The sequence below is a fragment of the Colossoma macropomum genome, unplaced genomic scaffold (genome assembly GCF_904425465.1).
Source record: "Colossoma macropomum unplaced genomic scaffold, Colossoma_macropomum, whole genome shotgun sequence".
Lineage (NCBI taxonomy): Eukaryota > Metazoa > Chordata > Actinopteri > Characiformes > Serrasalmidae > Colossoma > Colossoma macropomum.
The window spans coordinates 14,066-35,000 of NW_023495290.1; the positions used below are offsets into that span (position 1 = coordinate 14,066).

Consider the following 20,935-nt stretch of genomic DNA (forward strand, 5'->3'; position numbering starts at 1 on the left):
TGATGCATGATGATGCACAGATGACACACCTGCCCCCCCAGACGTCCACCAGCCTCCTCTGCCCCACTCATTCGCAATCAGTCTGAGTTTGGGCCGTCACTATGGTGACGACCCTGCTGACGACCCTGCCGTCCATTAGCATAGTGCGAGTCTAAATCATAAACTTGCTTAAGCTTCTTATTTGAATTTTCCTAAGACCTTAATTCGCGTAGCAGTTACATTCTGGTGCCTCAGGCCGGATCGTGATCATGTAACCGCTGCACGATTGAAGGCTGAATGTAAAAGCTTTGCGCCTCAAAACCGTGTTGTTCAGTATCTTTAATAGAAATCCTTACGTGGTTTCTGACCCTGTATGACACACTGTTATCTCTAAACACAAAGCCTTCAGGAAGGCCTGATCAGGTTTCATGTGAAACGCTCCGTTCTAGAGAAACTTACAGAGTCAGAACTGTTCACAGTGGTGGTGATAGGAACCAGATGTCCACCTCTAAAAGCTCCCTCACAGAAAGTTCCTACATGAAATGGTTATGAATTCACTGCCTGATGACTAAGACACTGTTTTATGGTAGTTTTGAGACGTTTTTGGCTTTAAAATCCATCCATGGTGGAGGGATACATGCTGGTAGTTTTGGATAGTAAATAGAAGGGTGTAGTCTATATTTGTGTTGTAGACAAAAATCACCACCACTGTAAATAAATCTGAATCTCTACAATCAACCGTTTTCCACCAAACCACCCCAAATGACTTTGTTCACATCTCAAACACTGAATTACACAGAAGTCAATGGAATAGTTTAGCAAAAAATCTAATTTCCACCGTCCTCCCCTTAGCCCAAATGTAGCTGATCAGTGTCTGAAGCTTCTCCACTTTTAGCCCTGGAGCTACGAGGCTAAGGTAGCTAACAAATAATAGCCCCCCCTGGACTTATAGTGTATCATACAGTGTCAGAAACCAGATCAACATTTTACAAATAAACAGGCAGATAAGTGTTTTTGAGGTTACTTAACAGCTCCACACAGTCTGGGGCAGTTAGCACCATGCTAATCAGTGATGCTAATGAACTTAACATAGTTGTTAGCTACATTAGCCTCATAGCGCTAAAGAAGCAAACTGCAGACACTGAGTATGTCTCAGCCCTTAGGACCATGGCAAACGGTGGGTCACTTCTAGCCTTCATAACTTCAGAACGGTTTAAGGTACAAACATGATCCACATGTCAGGACATTCAGCAGACCCGCCCCTAACGAGCAAACATGATGTCATTGAGCTGCGACATCAGCATCAGGGAGTAATTCGGCTCGGAAAATCACCTAAAATCCCGATATTATTGCTCTGCTGTTTGGCCTTCATATTCCAACAAAAAAGGCAATAAAACACATTTTAACAGATAAATAACAATAAATGTGACCAATATTATAAAATTAATCATATCTAGCTCTGTCCTTCAGTTTACATTGATTTTGAGTATTAAAAATATCTGATATTAAATATGCAACTGAATTTGTAATTAAATATAAAGCCAATCTTGCTGTTTAAGAGTTTTAGCACTGAGCCTGAATCCAACAGGACAGAAAATCAGTAAAAAACACATGTCTGCCTTATGCTAATTGTTTATTTTTGCTCATAATAACCAACAGAATGAATCACCATCAAAATTATTGCACTTTCAGCCCACAGAAACTCCAGACTAACAACTTCTGAAAAGATAACTACGGCTGCACTTGTTTTCAAGATCTCTATAATTAAAAAAATACTAAATTTAGCAGGTGCTGGGTACATTTTTGATCAGAAATGACTCAAATTCATAAAGATATCAAATTTCTGTCAGCATTTACATGTTAAACTATGGCATATCTGAGCAGCCCAGGGCCTTCTGAAAATAACTACATATGTCATGTGTGACTGTCACATGTAAATACTTTATAATTGCCATTGTAATTGACCCAAAAATACCAAAAGAAATCCCCAAAATTCTAGGGTTCTAAAGGTTAGCAGAACTATGTTTGAGGTAAAATTGTGGAAAATCTATTATACCTCTTTTGTTCAAAAATAGAACCATACCATACACTTTCTGGCATCTCTGTCATCTTCATGCACGTCCATGTGGTCTGTGGTGATGGGCTCGAGAGGCTCTATGCTGTCTGTCCACCTTCAGCATCAAACACAGCAGTGGCCATTACAACAGAGAGAAAACGGAACCTGTTATATGAAGTGATTGTTTGGTCGATGATTCTATGATTACAAACAAAACATTCTGGAAGCTTCCATGGCAACGTCTGTCTTTAATGTCATCAATGGTTCTGAATTCCATTAAGGACTCTGTTTTCCATGTAGAACCATTAACACTCCTTCTCTGATTAAATGGTTCTTTGCATCATGAAAGCGCTCTTCAGAACGGTTCTTCGGACTGATGTGTTGTATATGGTTCTATAAACCACCCAAAAGAGTTCCTTTATTGTTCCTTTATTGCTTGACATCAAAACAGTAGAAGAACCTTTTTGGTGCTATATAGACTACTTTTTCAAAAAGGTTCTATACAGAACCATCTACAGCACGTTCTCCCTCAATCTGAAAAAGCCTTTTACAGTGCAAAGAACTCTTTAATCATGCAAAGGGTTCATTTTCTTTACTAAAGAACCCTTGAAGAACCATTCTTCTTTTAAAGTGTCCCTTATTAAAGAAGATGATTCTTTGAGGGTTCTTTAGCAAAGAAAATGGTTCTATATAGAACCAAGAACACTCAAAAAACCTTTTAAAAAGGTTCTATGTAGCACCAAAGGGGTTCTTCTATCACTAGGATTGTCAAGCGTCATATAATAGCAGAACCCTTTTTTGGTGCTATATAGCACCATTTTCTGTTTTCTATATAGAACCATTGTCCGTCAAACTGAAGAACTCTTTCACGATGCAAAGAACATTTTAATCATGTAAACGGTTCTATATAGAAACATTTTCTTTACTAAGGAACCCTCTAAGAACCATCTTTTTTAAGCATGTTCAGGGACGTCAGTATGAAGCAGCTCTCAAAGCTGAGCATTTATTGTCACCAACAAAACAAACATCTATCGTTATTCTTTCTGCTGAATGACTGAAACAGTAGGAGTTCTGCAGAATCGGCACTGATTTGTTCAGTTAAAGACATATATATGTTCCACTCAGTTCTAGAGCCGGCGTCAAGCCGAAGCAGCGCACGCTAATTAGGACGACAGTAGCACAGTTTTAGCTTCAGGGCTGCAGCCCAAACAGCACCGATGACTCAGCCACTCAAATCCCAAACACGCTGTCGGAGCTCCAGACGGATCACCAGGTGTCAGGTGTGAAGAGTCGAGAGTCAATGTGAGTGACTTTCACTGAGCAAAGGCGGCGGAGCTCATTACTGTGTGTTCAGGGGGTTCAACATCTGGGCCAAAGTTCAACCATGAGTGCATAAAGCAAATAACACAGAAGCTGAATTAACTTCATAAAGTCAACAGCATTTAGGGGTTCTTTAATAAAGAAGATGGTCCTATATAGAATCATGAACACTCAAAGACCCCTCTATATGACTAAAGGGTTCTTTGCATCATGAAAGGGTTCTTCAGATTGATGGAAAATGTGCATGAAAGTGCTATAGATGGTTCTATGTAGAATATTTTTGAAAAGGGTTCTATATAGCACCACTTGACGGCGTAATAATAGAAGAACCATTTTCAAAGGTTCTGTAATGAACCAACTACAGTACATTCTCCATCAGTCTGAAGAACACTTTAAAGATACAAAGAACTCTTTAATCATGCAAAGGGTTTTTTGAGTGTTCATGGTTCTATATAGAACCATTTTCTTTACTAAAGAACTCTTGAAGCACCATCTTTTATAAGAGTGTAGCTTTCATACATTGACGTGGCTCAAAATTATTAGAAGAACATGAGTTACTGAAAACAAGCAGACAAAAAAATCAATCAATCAATCAATCAATCAATCAATCAATCAGGGTGATTTTTAGCTCATTTACAATGTGGCTGAGCAAATAACAAGGGATTGAAAAAGTTTAAATGAAATTTACCAACTAAAACAAATGAAAATCAAGACAAAAAAATGTATAATAATAATTATAATAATATTTGAAAAATAACAGCTCAAATAGAAAACAGGCATAAAATATCAATGAAATATATAATGAAAACATTAAAATGTAGAATGAACCAACTTAGGTAGAAAGCAATAAGAAAACTTTTATTAAATTATTTACTGGAATAGAAAAGTAAAAGAATTAACATCAAATAAAACAGCTGCAATAAAATATTAAAATAAAATACATGAATAATACTAATACTAATAATAATAAATAAAGAAGTGAAGAGTTAAACTCAGCTAAAACAGTTACAGGCTGTCTGAAGGTGGCTGGAGACTAAAAGTTTAATTGTTATCTATAGAGATCAATGAGATATGAACTGGCAGGTTGCTAAGTAAACAAGGACTGTAATTCAGAAAACAAACAAACAATTAAATGAAGGCTAAAAATAAGAGCCAACAAAGTGACAGAGATAAATGACAACCATCCTAGAAAAACCAGCATAGACCAGCATGCCTGGTTACCAGCAAAACCAGCATATAGTGTGTTTTGAATACTAGTGTGCTGGTCAACCAGTAGGGCCATGTTGGGTGACTAAACCAGCACTAGACCAGCATAAACCACCCTAGTCCCCCATGGTGTTCATGTTGGCCTGTGCTGTTTTGTTTTTTTCAGCAGAGAATGCAAAAAAATCTACATATAAAACTACATAAAATACAGTGAAATACTATACAAGTATTTTTGAAGTTTCCTCTTATAATTGCTGAGAATAATAACGTCTTGTGGAAAATTTAGGAGCTTTAACCTCTTATTCACCAGTGTGTATTTTGTATTTTTTTTCCATCTGAATTTAAGTGACCAAATCATAAGGCAAATGCAGTAACTGCATGAAATAAATGTAAATTTTTATTTTATTGATTTCTTTTTGGTAAAAGTTCTCTTTAAATTAACAGAACATGTGTTTTATGATCACACATATTGCTATATGCTTACAATTTACTGCTGAAAGACAAAAATCTGAGATGCTCTTTGTATTATTTTATAAAATGTTTACAGAGCAGATCACTGAAGAGACGCCATCTGTTTATAGTTTTACAGCCCAGATTTGTGGAAAAATGGGTCGACTTTCAGTAGAAAAAAACTGAGTTCAGCTTCTTTTATTATAAGGGTTTAAAATTACATCACCCATCTATTTGACTGGAAAGAAGACAGTTACAGCTCTCTTACGACCCCCACCTTTAGAATGTAGCTTATGAAATATGAAAGTTATGAAGAATATGATGAAGTGCGTTTTGGAACCACTGGTGGTCTCAAGGAGTTGAAGAGGTTAAAGCAGTTAGTAAGAATGTTTTGCTCTGAGAACTGAAAGGCTGTTTTGTTTTACAGTGCAGTGATTTATCTGTTACTCACTGTAACTCCAGTGACTGTTAGCTGCTGTTAGTTCTGTTAGCTGAACGTCACCTGACCCCTGGGGTGAGCTGGCTGGGTCTGAAGCACAAGGAGAACTGGAGAACCAAGCATGAGCTGCCCGAGGGCTTCACTGAGTGACGCACTGAGGTTATGAGTCGGGGAGATACATCATTTTATTCACCTACGCTACACTAGTGAGCTACGCTGGCTGCGTTACAGGGAGGTGTGGCTGAATCAGCACTGGGCTTATATGTATGTAAGGCTGTTAAAAGGCACTGTCTGATATGAAGCTGTGGTAGGTGTTTAGTTATTAATCTTAAGGCTTTTTTGTATTATTTTTAAGAGTTATTGTTCAATAACTACTCTAAGTTCTGTAGTTATGGGAGTGAGGTTCCACTTACTGGCCCTTTTGTTTCTTTCACATAAATATTAAATATTGTCATTTTGTTCACTCATATTGAAAGTTATCTTCCACATTTGACTCTTTTTCAATTGTAGCTCTTGGTTTTGACTCTGCAGGCTGGCTGGCAGGGTGAAGGCATGGAGAAGACGACTATATTCCTGATATTAGCATCCTTTAAAATAATCCTTTTAGCCCATGTACAGTCTGAGGATTCCTTCAGAGCAGCTTCTCCGCCCCAAAACATCACAGAGAACCAGTGGAACGCCCCAAACAGCTCAAGCCCACAGCTCAAGGGCCCAAACCGATCAGCGCTGCTCCCCATGTGCAGCGGCCCGACCAGGATAAAGGATGTCTTCAAATATATCAACACGTTTGTGTCGTGTTTTCGTCTTCCTGTTCGGAATCATCGGGAATGTGACTCTACTCAGGATAATCAAGGCACACAAATGCATGAGAAACGGCCCGAATATTCTCATCGCCAGCCTCGCTCTGGGAGACCTCGTCCACATTGTTATTGATATTCCAGTCAATGTTTATAAGGTGAGTTCAGTCCAGAGTTCCAGCTCTCTTTTTTGCCCTTGCTTAAAGGGGAATTCTGAAATGGTTAAAGGGGAATGAAGATTTTTCAGAATTTCTGCATAACTTAGTGGCTGAGATGTTTATTGTGGAGAAGCTCACAGATGTCTTTACAGTGGTGGTGATAGGAACCAGGGGTCCCCATGTCCAACAGTGAACCTACATGTGTTAAAACTGAGTTTTCTTTGAGTGTTATATTTTGTCTTGAATGGTTTAAAAAAAAAAAATCCCAAAATTGTATGCCAAAACTATCATAAAAATCATACAAATCGTCTCACAGTGCAATTTACTGTTGTAACTTTCTGTGAGGGGGCTTTTAGAGGTGGACGTCTGGTTCCTATCACCACCACTGTGAACAGTTCTGACTCTGCAAGTTTCTGTAGAACAGAGCGTTTCACACCAAACCACTCTGAACGACTCTGATTACATCATAACCATTTAATTATGCAGAAATCTTGAAAAATTGGTAGAATTTCCCTTTAATTTCTGCACTAAAAGATCTTGGTAGTTAAGATTATTGCACCCCTCAGCACTTCCTGAGGAACCCTGACAGTGTTTTCACATCATTTTGAACAGATTTGTATTGAACCCAAGATAAATTTCTCATTTTTGGTGTTTTTTATTAGCTTCTGGCTGTCGACTGGCCATTCGGAGTCACGCTCTGTAAACTCATCCCGTTCGTCCAGAAAACCACTGTAGGAATCACAGTCCTGAGTCTGTGTGCTCTGAGCATTGACAGGTGAGCAGCATTTAGCATAGATCATGTACAATTCACTGAAAATGTCATGTCAAACCTCTGTAGCTTTTGTTTTTATATTTTTTTCCCTGTAGATTACAGAAAACAAAACACTGTTTCTGTTATTCTGCTTCTAAACCGTAGAACACAGTTCACTTTCTATTAGACAGTGGAGCTCAGTCACACTAGTAAGAAACTTGAAATTGTATCTCTTTAATTTGGCTTTTATTTATAGTTGTACCTTTTTTGCATGTATTGTTTTTAATGTGTTTTTATTGTCTTTTGTTGTTTTATGAATACTCTTTCATAAACTTTCACTGATTCAACATACTTTTCTTTTATTACTGTTACTGAACTTTAGTATCTGACGTATGAAAAGTGCTCTACAAATAAAGTTTATAACGTTAAACACTAAAATAAAATATAATTACACTGGTTTGCATTGAGGTTACGTCATACAACCTTTGGGAAACCCTGTGGTGTCAACCAGTTCTGACTGTTAGCCTAGTCCAGGGGTCGACAACATGCAGCTCTTTTACTGCCCTCTTGTGGCTCCACAGGAGAATCAGATTAGTAGGTAAAAATAAAATAATCCTCCTTTACAGTAAAATAAAGCTCTGCTGATCGTTCAACACAGTTTAACAATAAATGGTCTTAAACTCTGGAGTTAATGTAGAACTGCTAATTCACCCTTTAACCCTGAAGATCAGCACAGACTGCTGGTCACCATAGCAACACAGACAACAACAGACAGACAACAGACAATCTTGCCAAGCTAGTAGCTAACGAAGGCAAAGAGAAATTAATGGACTTATTAGTGTTTATAATCACTCCAGCTGGTTTCCTGATACGTTTAATCTGCAACGAGAAACTGAAACATTAAAATGTCACAAAACTGAAGTCAGTTTCTCATTCGCCTGATTCTCGTTCAAATTTTCCCGTTCCACCTTAAATGGTGCAGCAGTTACATTCTGGTGCCTCTGGCACTATTTAAGGTGGAACGGGAAAATTCAAACAAGAAGCTGGTGAATGAGAAGCGACTTCAGCCTCATAAGAAGTCAAACATTGAGAGACATTTTACAAGAAACTGTTCTAGTTTTGAGGAAAAGTTTCCTGCTGGAGACGCGAGAAAAGCAGCTATAGCTGAGCTACAGCTTAAAGCAGAGCAAAGGCTATGTTTTTTAATATTATAATTTACTGAGATGGTAAAACAGACATAAAATGTTGTGGCTCCCAGGGTGGTTTGATTTTTGTTGAAAGGACAAAATGCCTCTTTTTAACATTTGGGTTGCGACCCCTAGCCTAGCTGCTGAGCTGTAGCAGCTGTAAGTCCTGCTCTGGCTACACACTAATAGAGACAAACAAGCTAGCATTAGTGTAACTCCTACCTCAGTTGTCAAAAAAAAGAAAAACAAATCATAAAAATAGTAAAATCAGAAAAACTAAAAGTTTCTCTCTTATTCAGCACTAAATGGACCGAGTTTTTACCCTTTCAGTCGGAGAAAGAGCCAAATTGAGGTAAACTATCTAGATAACTTCAGTTTTAGCGTGATGCTCTCCTTATCTGGTGAGCGATTTCTTCCATTTGTATGAAAACTGCATTATGTGTATGGAAAGTGCTGTGTAAATAACATGTATTCTTATAAATCTGTTGGAATAAAATGAAATTACATTAGTGCACATTGGGGTTCAGAATGTGCTGTTACTTCTCCTATGAAGTTACAATTTAAGAGAGATTAAATTATCACAGCATTTTTTGAGCTACATATTTAAATTCAATCTAGTTGTTTTTAATATGATATATGTGTTTACGCTGCTCCCAGCCACTGTGGGTTCAGTGTATGTGTCCCTGAAACTGAAATATTGTGTTTTTATCCGAAAGGTATCGAGTTGTTGCGTCCAGGAGTCTTATCAAAGCGCTGGGGCTTCCGAAGTGGACGGCTTTTAAACTGGTCTTAATATGGACCGTATCGACCCTGCTGGCCGTCCCAGAGGCTGTAGCGTTTGATCTGATTACGATGGACTATAAAGGAGAGCGGCTGAGGATATGTCTGCTTCACCCAGTGCAGTCCTCACAGTTTATGAAGGTAATGTACTAAAACAAATCTCAAATGCCCAAACATGCTGAGGGCACTGTACGGCAGTAAAATAGAAATGTTTTGCAAGTTTTTCACCTGTAAGAGAAGTAATGAAGCCTTGCAGAGCCTGAAAATATTCCTTTTTGTTAAAACTATTAAAGGCCATATTCTTGGTACAGTCAAAGAGGCATAGTTCCAGTGTTAGAAATTAATTAAATTAAATTTATAATACATCTACAAAACATGCACCAGATAAGATCAACACAGGGGCAGATCTACAAAACATGCTCCAGATAAGCTCAACACAGGGGCAGATCTACAAAACATGCTCCAGATTAGCTCAACACAGGGGCAGATCTACAAAACATGCTCCAGATTAGCTCAACACAGGGGCAGATCTACAAAACATGCTCCAGATTAGCTCAACACAGGGGCAGATCTACAAAACATGCTCCAGATTAGCTCAACACAGGGGCAGATCTATAAAACATGCTCCAGATTAGCTCAACACAGGGGCAGATCTATAAAACATGCTCCAGATAAGCTCAACACAGGGGCAGATCTACAAAACATGCTCCAGATTAGCTCAACACAGGGGCAGATCTACAAAACATGCTCCAGATTAGCTCAACACAGGGGCAGATCTATAAAACATGCTCCAGATAAGCTCAACACAGGGGCAGATCTACAAAACATGCTCCAGATTAGCTCAACACAGGGGCAGATCTACAAAACATGCTCCAGATTAGCTCAACACAGGGGCAGATCTACAAAACATGCTCCAGATTAGCTCAACACAGGGGCAGATCTACAAAACATGCTATTAAAGACTTTCTTCTTGGCGCCGCCGAAAAGTGGGTGGTTTCAGTATTCAAAGCTGTTGGTAAACTATAATTACTCCTTTTTCATTTCACTTCCTGCTTTATCTCTTCATGTGTTTGTCTCCATGTCGTTTATGGACGCTCCCTGCCTAGAAGGCAGTAGAGATTTGTTCTAACAGACAGGTTCCTGGCAGGTCCCTCAGAATTATTATTATTTCTGAACCTACTTTGTCGTAGTGAAGGGAAGCATTATAGAGCGCTTTTTAAATGAAACAGTAGAAGCCATATCGCCCCCTACACTTCCTGTAGTGTATTACAGTCTGTCAGAGTGACTGTGTGGATCATATGAACATTATAGAGGCTTTTTAAATGAAACAGTAGAAGCCATATCGCCCCCTACACTTCCTGTAGTGTATTACAGTCTGTCACAGTGACCGTGTGGATCATATGAACATTATAGAGGCTTTTTAAATGAAACAGTAGAAGCCATATCGCCCCCTACACTTCCTGTAGTGTATTACAGTCTGTCAGAGTGACCGTGTGGATCATATGAACATTATAGAGCTTTTTTCAGCCTGGCACAAAACTCCCCATTTTAGACTGTTTCACCATTTCGCCACCCTGAAAGTACACGATTCATTAGCTTCAGGCTGTTTGAGAGATCAGTCTGCAGATGTTTTGATGATGTCCCCCCTCACTGCTCTCTGGTTAGCAGAATTCAGTTTCTGAGCGTGTAGCAGAAGATTAGTAGGACAGTGTCTTTACCCAGCGATGGTGTTGCAGTGTGATTCCATCACCCGCACGACACACAGTCATCTAAAAACAGTTAGTAGGGACACACTGTGTAGAAAAGTCCCCTGCCAGCAGACAGCCTTTTACCTTCGGCAACTCATCTGCTGCCCCCGCTCGATTCCGTAGTAAGGTCTCTATTCTGCTGGTCTGTCCGGATGAACTACAAGAAAATCCATCACGTATGCATATGCAAGGCCTTCTGTGACACGTGGACCCAGATTCTCAGCCTGTGTCATGCGAATGAAGAGAAACACAGTCCAGTACACAAAAGGACGCACCACCTGTGGCCCAACCCAGTGATGAGGGCTCGAGTCAGCAACCCAGACTTGACTTGCATGTTAAGTTGCAACTTGACTGTGACTTGAGACTTAAGACTCATGTAATCTAAACCGGAGGAAAGACACAAAACCGATTAAAATAGGGCCAAAAACCTTAAAGCAGTGAATTAATACAAGTTTTCATTTCTAACCTTCCATATTTGACTGTGTGTGTCAGTTTTGCTGCGATCGTGCACAGAAATTACTGTAAGGCTTTTCTTTTACAGCTTGTAGCTGCGCCAGGTTTACACAGCTTAAAATAACAAGCCTTTCATTCTGGAACAACCTTCAGTCTGATGGGCAGAACAAAGCGCTGCATGCAGCAAATGTGGAGTTTGAAGGAAAGAGACCAACAGTATCCAGATTAGCCCAGCACAGGGGCAGATCTACAAAACATGCTCCGGATTACCTCATCACAGATGCTCCGCTTACCAATGACCTGACGCTCACTAACAGCCTGATGGGGAGGATCTACAAAACACGCTCAGGATTACCCCGACATAGAAACAGATTTACAAATCATACTCCAGATTAACCCAACGCAAGAACAGATCTACAAATCATGCCCCAGATCAACCCAACATTGAGACAGATCTACAAATCATGCTCCAGATTACTCCGGCACAGGAACAAATCTACAAAACATGCTCCAGATTACCCTAACACAGGAACAGATCTACAAATCATGCCCCAGATTACCCTGACACAAGAACAGATCTACAAATCATGCTCCAGATTACCCTGACACAGGAACAAATCTACAAAACATGCTCCAGATTACCCCAACACAGGAGCAGATCTATAAAACCTGCTCCAGATTACCCTGACACAGGAACAGATCTACAAATCATGCTCCAGATTACCCCAAAATAGAAACAGATCTACAAAACATGTTCCAGATAACCTGACACTGGGACAGATATGAAAAAACATGCCCCAAAATTAAACAGGGCCTTAGGATTGCACCCTACGTGCATTTCCACCTCCTAAACTCATAACTGTGTAGCTGGAAGGAGAGGAGTTTTACAGTTTTTCATTAACTCTGCTTCTGAGCTGTGGCGTGGGTTCATGGAGACTGCAGGGCCTCCTTGTGGAGAGCTTAGGCACATTTCTTTGCGCAGTGATCTTCACATGCGAGTGAGTGAGTTTGTTTTTGAAGGGGGAGAACTGGGGGGGGTAACAGTACCCATAATCCAGACTTGGCTCTAACATCTGAGCCATCGGGGGCTTAAAAACTTGAACACAATAAAGCTTGAGTAAAGCCTAAAGCGTGTTTAGCTGTCCAGGATGCAGCTCTAGAGATGTGATAACATCAGAAAATGCTGTGCTGGTGCCCATCCTTTAAAGCAGGAGTGTGGAGGAATGTGAGGAGGTCTGGGGGGATTTCTTTTGGAGAGCACTTTCACTTTCTGACTTTTTAAATGGAAAATGTAGGTTCCACCCAGGAACATACACTAAGACTCAGTTTAAGAACAACTTGCTATTAAAACAAAATCCAGAACCAAATTAAGATTTGAAGTCCGCAGTTTGTCCAACAGGTTGCATGATATATATGACCCAGTGGGCAACTCTCAGGAGGTTCTAGGGCTTCAGAGAAGGCCTATTGATTTCTGTACAATAACAAAAAATACATTACATTTTTTGTTGATTTTTATTTATTATAATCATCATGGTTGATCTATTTAACCCCAAGTATTGTAGTAATACTCTTATTTCATGGTTGAGTTTTGGTTGGAAACAAAAGGGTTACAATCTTCAAATATCCACTGGAAAATCATTCAATCAGGATTGTTTATTCTGTGGTATGTAGGTCGATCCAGCCAAGCGAGCTCTCCCATTGGTTGGGAGCAGCTCTATGTCAGGACTCTTTACTGAGACACTGTAAAACTGATACATACAACTCAAATAAAACATCTGGAATGTCTTTTACAAGCTTCAAACATCTGTCAGCTTAGCTTTAACACACGTGTCAGGCTCCAGTCCTCGAGGGCCAAAACACTGCAGACTAGAGGTCTGTACTTCCGTGGATTCCTGCTGGACCTGCCACAATATCTTGCGGTGTGGGACTAATCCTCAGTGCAGGGTAACTAGCCTACTGCAGGCGGGAGCGGGACGAAGCACGCACGAAGAGAAATTTCGCACATTAATGAATAGCCTAAATAAAGTAGGACGATCACTAATCTTATATATACACAATATATAATGATAACAGCAAAACAGTTAAAATGAATGAAGTCATTCTAAAGAGCTGTGAAGCAGCCGATCACGTAAACAACATGCAGATTCTCGTATCTCACAGAGATGGTGGAGCCTTCAGTCTGGCGGCCACAGCTGCCCAGCAAAACACCAAAAATATCCCCTCTGTGGTTTAATTCCTGCTTCATGTTTGCTGGGAATAAAAGGTCTTTGGTGAAGTTTCTCGCAGTGAGCCTGATGACAATGACTGCCGAGTTATTTCAGCAGAGAATAATGCATTTGTGAATAGATTGCGTCAGATATTGGATGTCAGTTCACCCTACCAGAACTGCAGGTGGGAGCGGGACTAAAAAAACAGTCCATTGCAGACCTCTGCTCCAGACTTCAGGACACTGCCTCATTAAACACACCTGATTCACATCATCAGCTAATTCAGAGCATTAGATGAGGGTAAACCCTGATCTCCACAGCACTTTGGCCTGGAAGGTCTCCAGTTTGGCATGTTTAACACACTTTTGGAAACCCCATAGAGGTGCCAGCAGAAATTAGTATTATTGTAGAGGTCAGTTTTTTCCTTGTTTTTGACTGAGTTTTATGGCCTGAACTGAAGAGGTAAGTCTAGTAATCACCTGTGAAATACAAATACTATGTTCTCTTCAAAATATCTACCAGCTGTTCTATAAACAGTAATGATATTGTCCTGCAGTGTCCTATTTTTACAGTCGTTCTCTCTTCTCGTGCAGTTTTATAAAGCAGCTAAAGACTGGTGGCTGTTTGGGTTCTACTTCCTCGTGCCTCTGGCCTGCACTGCAGTCTTCTACGGCCGAATGAGCTGGGAGATGCTGAGGGGAGGTGGTCAGCGCACGGAGATGAACTACCACCTTAAACAGGTACACAGCTGGTGTGGTGTCTGAATATGTGGGTTCCTGTGCTTGTATGGGATCCTCAAACTCAATATACACATATAAACTTAATCTACAAGCCAACAGAACACAATGAAAAGGTTTTGGAAAAGATCTGTGAGAGGACAGACTGCAGGAACAGGCGTTGTACATAGCAGAAGGAAGAGACGTGGGTGGAGCTTCTCCCAGAGCCATGAGCCAACATGTGGAAAGGGGTAGATGTTCTACCCTGTGTATGGAACCAACAAATAGACATGTTGGGTAGAACGTCATATCTGCAGCCACTGGACACAAATATGGTCAAAATTGAGACTTGAGATGCCGTATACACTCTAAAAAGGATGGTTCTTTAAGGGTTCTTTAGTAAAGAAAACGTATAAAGAACCATGAACACTCAAAGAACCCTTTGCATGATCAAATGGTTCTTTGCATCATGAAATGGTTCATCAGAGTGATGGAGAATGTACTGTATATGGTTCTATATAGAACCTTTTTTGAAAAAAGAGCTCTTTTATTGTTATAATATCAAGCTTGTAGCAATAGTGGAACCCTTTTGGTGCTACATAGAACCCTTTTCAAACAGGTTCTGTATACACTCTCAGCAGAAATGGTTCTATAGTACCAAAAAGGGGTTCTTTGGCTTGTAACAATAGTGGAACGCTTGCAATTGCAATTTAAGTCGTAATTGCAATATTGGTCAGAAAATGGCAATTAGATATTTTTCCAAAATCATTCAGCCCTACAGTTAGTTATGCTCATGATGTAGTCTAATATCTGGTCAGCTACGGAGCCCAGTCTTCACAGTTATCACATATCAGTGCTGTCTAGCGCCCAACTATCCACCATTCGGAACAGCTGTCCCTATGTTGAGGGTAATGTGGACCAATCAAACCCATTCTCTGTGTGCAAATGATTTGACTGGATAAAAGAAGCAGTTTAAACTCCATATGAAATGCTAACATGTGAAAAATGCTCAGATTCCAGGACCTTTGAGTCTGGGATTGGCATTTTTTCCCAAAATCCAGGAAATCCTGGAAAGTTCACCAGAATGCCCCATGCAAACCACCAAGCTTTGTCCAGTGTGGTAGTTTGGAGGCTTTGGCGGTTGAGTTTTGAGTAGTTGGTGTTGTTATATAACAGTGTTGAAGGTTAACAGCTGACTTAGTTCAATGCTAGTAGAATCATTTGTATTTTGACCCCTTAATGACCCGTAATTCAGAGGATCCGGGGTCATTTGGGGGGGAAAATGTATGCAGGACAAAATGAGTCAGATTTGGAGCATTGTTGTGCACCACTTCTATTGTTATAATATCAAGCTTGTAGCTATAGTGGAACCCTTTTGGTGCTACATAGAACCCTTTTCAAACAAGTTCTACATACACTCTTCGCAGAAATGGTTCTATATAGTACCAAAAAAGGGTTCTTTGGCTTGTAACAATAGTGGAACCCTTGCAATTGCAATTTAAATCATAATCGCAATATCGGTCAGAAAAATCGCAATTAGATATTTTTCAAAAATCATTCAGCCCTACAGTTAGCTGTGCTCATGATGTAGTCTAATGTCTGTTCAGCTACAGAACCCAATCTTCTCAGAACCCAATCATCACATGGGTAAACACTTCCTAATGTGGACAAAAAATATATATATAACTTAAAGCTATAAAACTATAGCTTTAACGCTTGGCCCACTGAGCTGTTATGTTTGTTGGTTCTGTCCCGTCCCCCCCACAGAGACGGGAAGCAGCCCGGGCCGTGTTCTGTCTGGTTCTCGCGTTTGCCGTCTGCTGGTTTCCTCTGCACCTGAGCAGGATTTTGAAGCTGACCATCTACGACGAGAAAGACCCCGGCAGATGTGACCTGCTGAGGTAGGACAGAGAGAGAAAAGCAATAAGAGTCGCACTCATCGCATCGGTGTTGCTGTGCTGGTACAACGTTTTGCTTTTTGGTGTTCCAGCACCTTCCTTGTTCTGGACTACCTGGGCATCAACATGGCCTCGCTGAACTCCTGCATCAATCCCATCGCTCTGTACGCCGCCAGCAAGAGGTTTAAGAAACACTTCCAGGTAACGTCAGAGACTGAGTCTGTCTGGCTGAGTGCTTTTAAAGAAATACTCCAGCACTTCTCTGCTTAATGTCTATCTGCTGCTTTTGTAGCGCACGGTCGATTGTCCATGTCCAATAACTTCAACACGTTTCCCTGAACTTAGAAAAGAACAGCAAACTCACTGACTTCAAACACGCCTATAAAAGAAGTGAACTGGCAGCTGCTGAATTCTGTCAGTAAACATTTATGTAGAAACACCTGTATGAATTGTTCAGCTAAACCAGCGGTCGGCAACATGTGGCTCCGGAGCCTCATGCGGCTCTTTTACTGCCCTGTTGCGGCTCCACAGCTGAATCAGATTTGTAGGTAAAAATAAAATAATCCTCCTTTACAGTAAAATAAAGCTCTGCTGATCGTTCAACACAGTTTAACAATAAATGGTCTTAAACTCTGGAGTTAATGTAGAACTGCTAATTCACCCTTTAACCCTGAAGATCAGCGCAGACTGCTGGTCACCATAGCAACACAGACAACAGTCTCGCCTAGCTAGTAGCTAACGAAACGGCAAAGAGAGAGATTTAAGATGAACATCAATAATTTGGAGATAAATTGACTTATTAGTGTTTATATTCACTCCAGCTGGTTTCCTGATACGTTTAATCTGCAATGAGAAACTGAAACACTAAAAAGTCGCGAATCTGAAGTCAGTTTCTCCTTCGCCAGCTTCTTGTGCAAACTTTCTCGTTACATTCTCAGGCATCATTTATGGTGGAACTGGAAAATTCGAGTTGAGAGACATTTTACAGAAACTGTTCTACTTTTGTGGAAAAGTTTCCTGCTGGAGATGTGAGAAAAGCAGCTATAGCTGAGCTCAAGCTTAAAGCAGTGTTTTCATTTATATTTTTTATGTCAAAAGTATATTTTTTAACAAGAAAACACATGATTAGGAATATAAGTCACACATCAGTGGCGCTTTATCGTTACTCCAATTGAACAAAAACAATAAAAAGCACTTACCAATTTCAAATTCTGTCATGAATGAGCTCAAAACACAAACACGTCCAACAATAAAGGCTTTGTGCATTTTTAATACGGTGATAGGAAACAGGGGAGCTCACAGAAAGCTCTGATTCTTCACACTGAAATGGATGGAAGGATGTTTCTGTTGTCAATGGAGACACAAATGTGATGAAAGTCTTTCAGATTTAAAGTCACATGAATCAGAATTTATTTTTCTTCCTTAACATGACATATTTCCTTATTTACTGGTGGGTTTGTGTGTCCGTCTACATTTTGTGTAGGTTTTCTGTTCAGGGAAACGTGTTAAAGTGATTGTCTGTGAACGTCAGGAGGCTACAGCCTACATACAGCAGTATATGTGTACTGTTTATGTGTTAAAACACAAACATTAAAAATACTATTAAATAGTATAATAATGCCATACATGCGCAGCTTAGAGATTTAGTTTTATTGCAGTTCATAACAGCACTGTTTTCTTTCCATTGTGTCCAAATTCTTTGTCTGATTTTAGCAGAATACTTCAATGATGATTACTGTGAAGATAAATAAGCAGAATAAGAAGGATTATTAAAAACTGTTCAATAAATAATCATAGTCCAGTAAAGAAAACATCACTGTTTCTTTTCTTTTGTCAATACTGACCTGATTAAACAAAACAACAATCTACAATCCATTTTTGCTTTAATTAGAGTTCAAATGTAATTGACAGCTATGTAATAACATCTCTGTTTCGACTCAGCTATGTCATCCCGCCACCCCCAAAGTTATAATTCAATTAGATTGTAACATAATTTCGAAAGTGGAGGAGGCATGAGCCCCCCCCCGCCCCCCTCCATCCCCCCAGTGCCTTTAACCCAGCAGAAGAGCAACAGACGACTTCAAATCTGTGTTCAGTGTAGGTATATACTGTGAAGACACCAGGCAGTGTCACTGTGCCTAATGACAGATCATCCCTCTGAGTTTGAATCAGCTGATTCAGTTGATTGAAGCTCATTCATTGACATTTCTTAACATCAGCTCACATTTGATTACGTTACAGCTAAAGAGCAGTAAAGCAGGGCAGAAATGCAGCTTGTTAGCTCCGTGAGAGCGGAGTGAAGTTGTGCCAGCGCGCTTTGTTTACAGATGAATTATGAATAAGTAGCGTGCATCCCGCTGGAAATCGGATGTGGCAGCAGGTGGAGTGTAGAATTAATCTTGCATGATTATCGTGTCTAACATCATCAAAACTTTCGCTCTGACTTCACTTAAGGTAACCTTGAACACTGTTTGGGGAACAAAGTCCCAGGAAGTAGGAGCTGAAGTACATTACGGGGAGATTCATTCAGAGTCAGAAAGTTCAGTGCAACACTGATGATAGTGTTTTATAGAATGGACTGCTAATGTACACTCACTGGACACTTTATTGGAAACCCCTATGTTGTACGTCCACGCACTGGCTACTTTAATAGAAACACCCACCTTGTAAATCCACTCACTGGCCACTTTATTAGAAACCCCTATATTGTACTTCCACGCACTGGCCACTTTATTAGAAACATCTACCTTGTGCTTCCACTCACTGGCCACTTTATTAGAAACCCCTACCTTGTACTTTCACTCACTGGCCACTTTATTAGAAACACCCATCTTGTACTTCCACTCACTGGCCACTTTATTAGAAACATCTACCTTGTACTTCCACTTACTGGCCACTTTATTAGAAACACCCACCTTGTACTTCCATTCACTGGCCACTTTATTAGAAACCCCTATATTGTACTTCCACGCACTGGCCACTTTATTGGAAACACCCACCTTGTACTTCCACTTACTGGCCACTTTATTAGAAACCGGGGAGGCTAGACTGCTAATACTGTACTCCATCTCCCAGTCGTCGCTGTGCTGCTGGCGTTCCTCTCCTGGTCTGGACGTCCCGGATGAGACGCAAGACTTTCTGAGGTCAAAGGTCACAGAGCCGGCCTCAGACAGCTCCACCAAGGGCGACCCTCCATCTAAAGAGAGGCCACTTCTTACAGCCTGCTTATGTCTCCAGACCTGAGGATCTCCTGCCTGCTGTGGACCTGCTGAAGAAGAACGTTCCAGGTAAAGCAAGGATGACCTTCTTCAGCTGGACCCTGCAGTGGAACCTGTTTAATATCAGATACGGCCCTGTATAAGAGGGCATAAAGACTCTGTATAAAGACCTGCATGGTTACAACTGTTTATTTGATCTGTAACACAAAAGTATAAGAAACTTATCTTCCTCTAAGATTTCAGATTCTGAGATCTGTTTCTGTTTTGAGTCTGTTTTGCTGTGTGTACATCTCTGTGTTTTGTAAGCCATTGATTTCTATATTTAAATAAAATATCTCAAGAAAATTTGCCATACGGGTCAGCACAGATGGGGACTCGAGTCAGCAATCCAGATTCGAGTCACACTTAAAGAACATGTTGACAGACGTGACACTTATAGCTCAAGAAATCTGAATGAACAACTTTGCAAAAACCAATAAACCTCCTTTAAAGTGGAGCTGCCTGTGGTGAGTTACTCTAACCTCAGCTCACTCTGAACCCTAAACACGTTCAGCCACTAAAGCCATTATTGTTCATCGTCGAGGCATCACAAGTTCATGTTTTACAGCAGAAACGGTCAAACGCCAGTGCTATTCTCCACCAATCAGAGCGCAGTATTTGTGTCATGTGACTCAGCACTGCCGCCGACTATTCGAGGCAGAATCTCAAACGACTCCTTCTCCCAACAAAAAGCAGCACACAGGTGTGAAACTAACGGCTACTGATCTAAACAGAGCTCAGAGTCTCACAGAGACCCACTCTGGATTCAGCCATGAGAGACGATTCATACTGGATAAAGACCAACATTTGGGTGGAAAAGACTAAACTTCATAACTCATAGTGACTCTATAGGAAGCAGTGAGATATTTGTTTTTGCAAATGAACTCTTCAGCTCATGAATGAACAAACCGATTAAATTAGCTGTGCCAAGCTTAACATGGTAAATTAAGAAAATGTTTATTTTCCAGCCATAATGTTTGACTTTGCCTGACAGTTTGGCTACAGTCCTCACTGTGAAGCTGGACTCCTGCAGCCTCCAGCAACGTCAGGCTCAATCCAGCTTCAAGCAAAGAGCCTCTCATTACAGAAAAACCTCCAGTTTGTTGGACAGAACGAAGCACAACACGCAATATGGTGTTTAAAGGAAAGAGGGAAAACAACTTAGCGTGAAGCACAATGGCTATTATAGCCAAAGTTTTTATCTAATCTCTCTGACATTACACAGAAATTACAGATCACAATCCTTTAAAACAGACGAAACTTAAGATGGATTAGTTGTTAAACTGGCTAGCACTGTACATAAACACACACTAACCAAGCATTTGATGTTGTTCACTGTGTGTGTAGTGCTTCAGTTCTGTCCTTCAGACTGGAGGTTTTTCTGTAATAAAAGGCTTGTTATTTGAAGCCGTGCTAAAATTAACATCCTATAGCCCTTCATCAATGGTCAGTTTCTGACCACAGAGCCTCTCTTTCCTGACTGAATATTTTTGGGTGGATAGTCCACTCTCTGTTTCTAATAAAGAGGCCAGT

At 40.3% G+C, this 20,935-nt stretch overlaps 1 protein-coding gene across 1 annotated transcript in view; it reads left to right on the forward strand.

Moving 5' to 3' along the window:
- Positions 1 to 6,185: 6,185 nt before the first annotated feature.
- ednrbb (endothelin receptor type Bb) overlaps positions 6,186 to 20,935 on the forward strand; it is a 17,241-nt gene continuing 2,491 nt past the window's right edge. Inside the window, 9 exon segments of the mRNA XM_036561981.1 lie at positions 6,186 to 6,248; positions 6,250 to 6,405; positions 7,068 to 7,180; positions 9,060 to 9,264; positions 14,125 to 14,271; positions 16,015 to 16,148; positions 16,238 to 16,346; positions 19,221 to 19,288; positions 19,383 to 19,500. Coding sequence (XP_036417874.1) covers positions 6,186 to 6,248; positions 6,250 to 6,405; positions 7,068 to 7,180; positions 9,060 to 9,264; positions 14,125 to 14,271; positions 16,015 to 16,148; positions 16,238 to 16,346; positions 19,221 to 19,288; positions 19,383 to 19,500 — 1,113 coding nt within the window.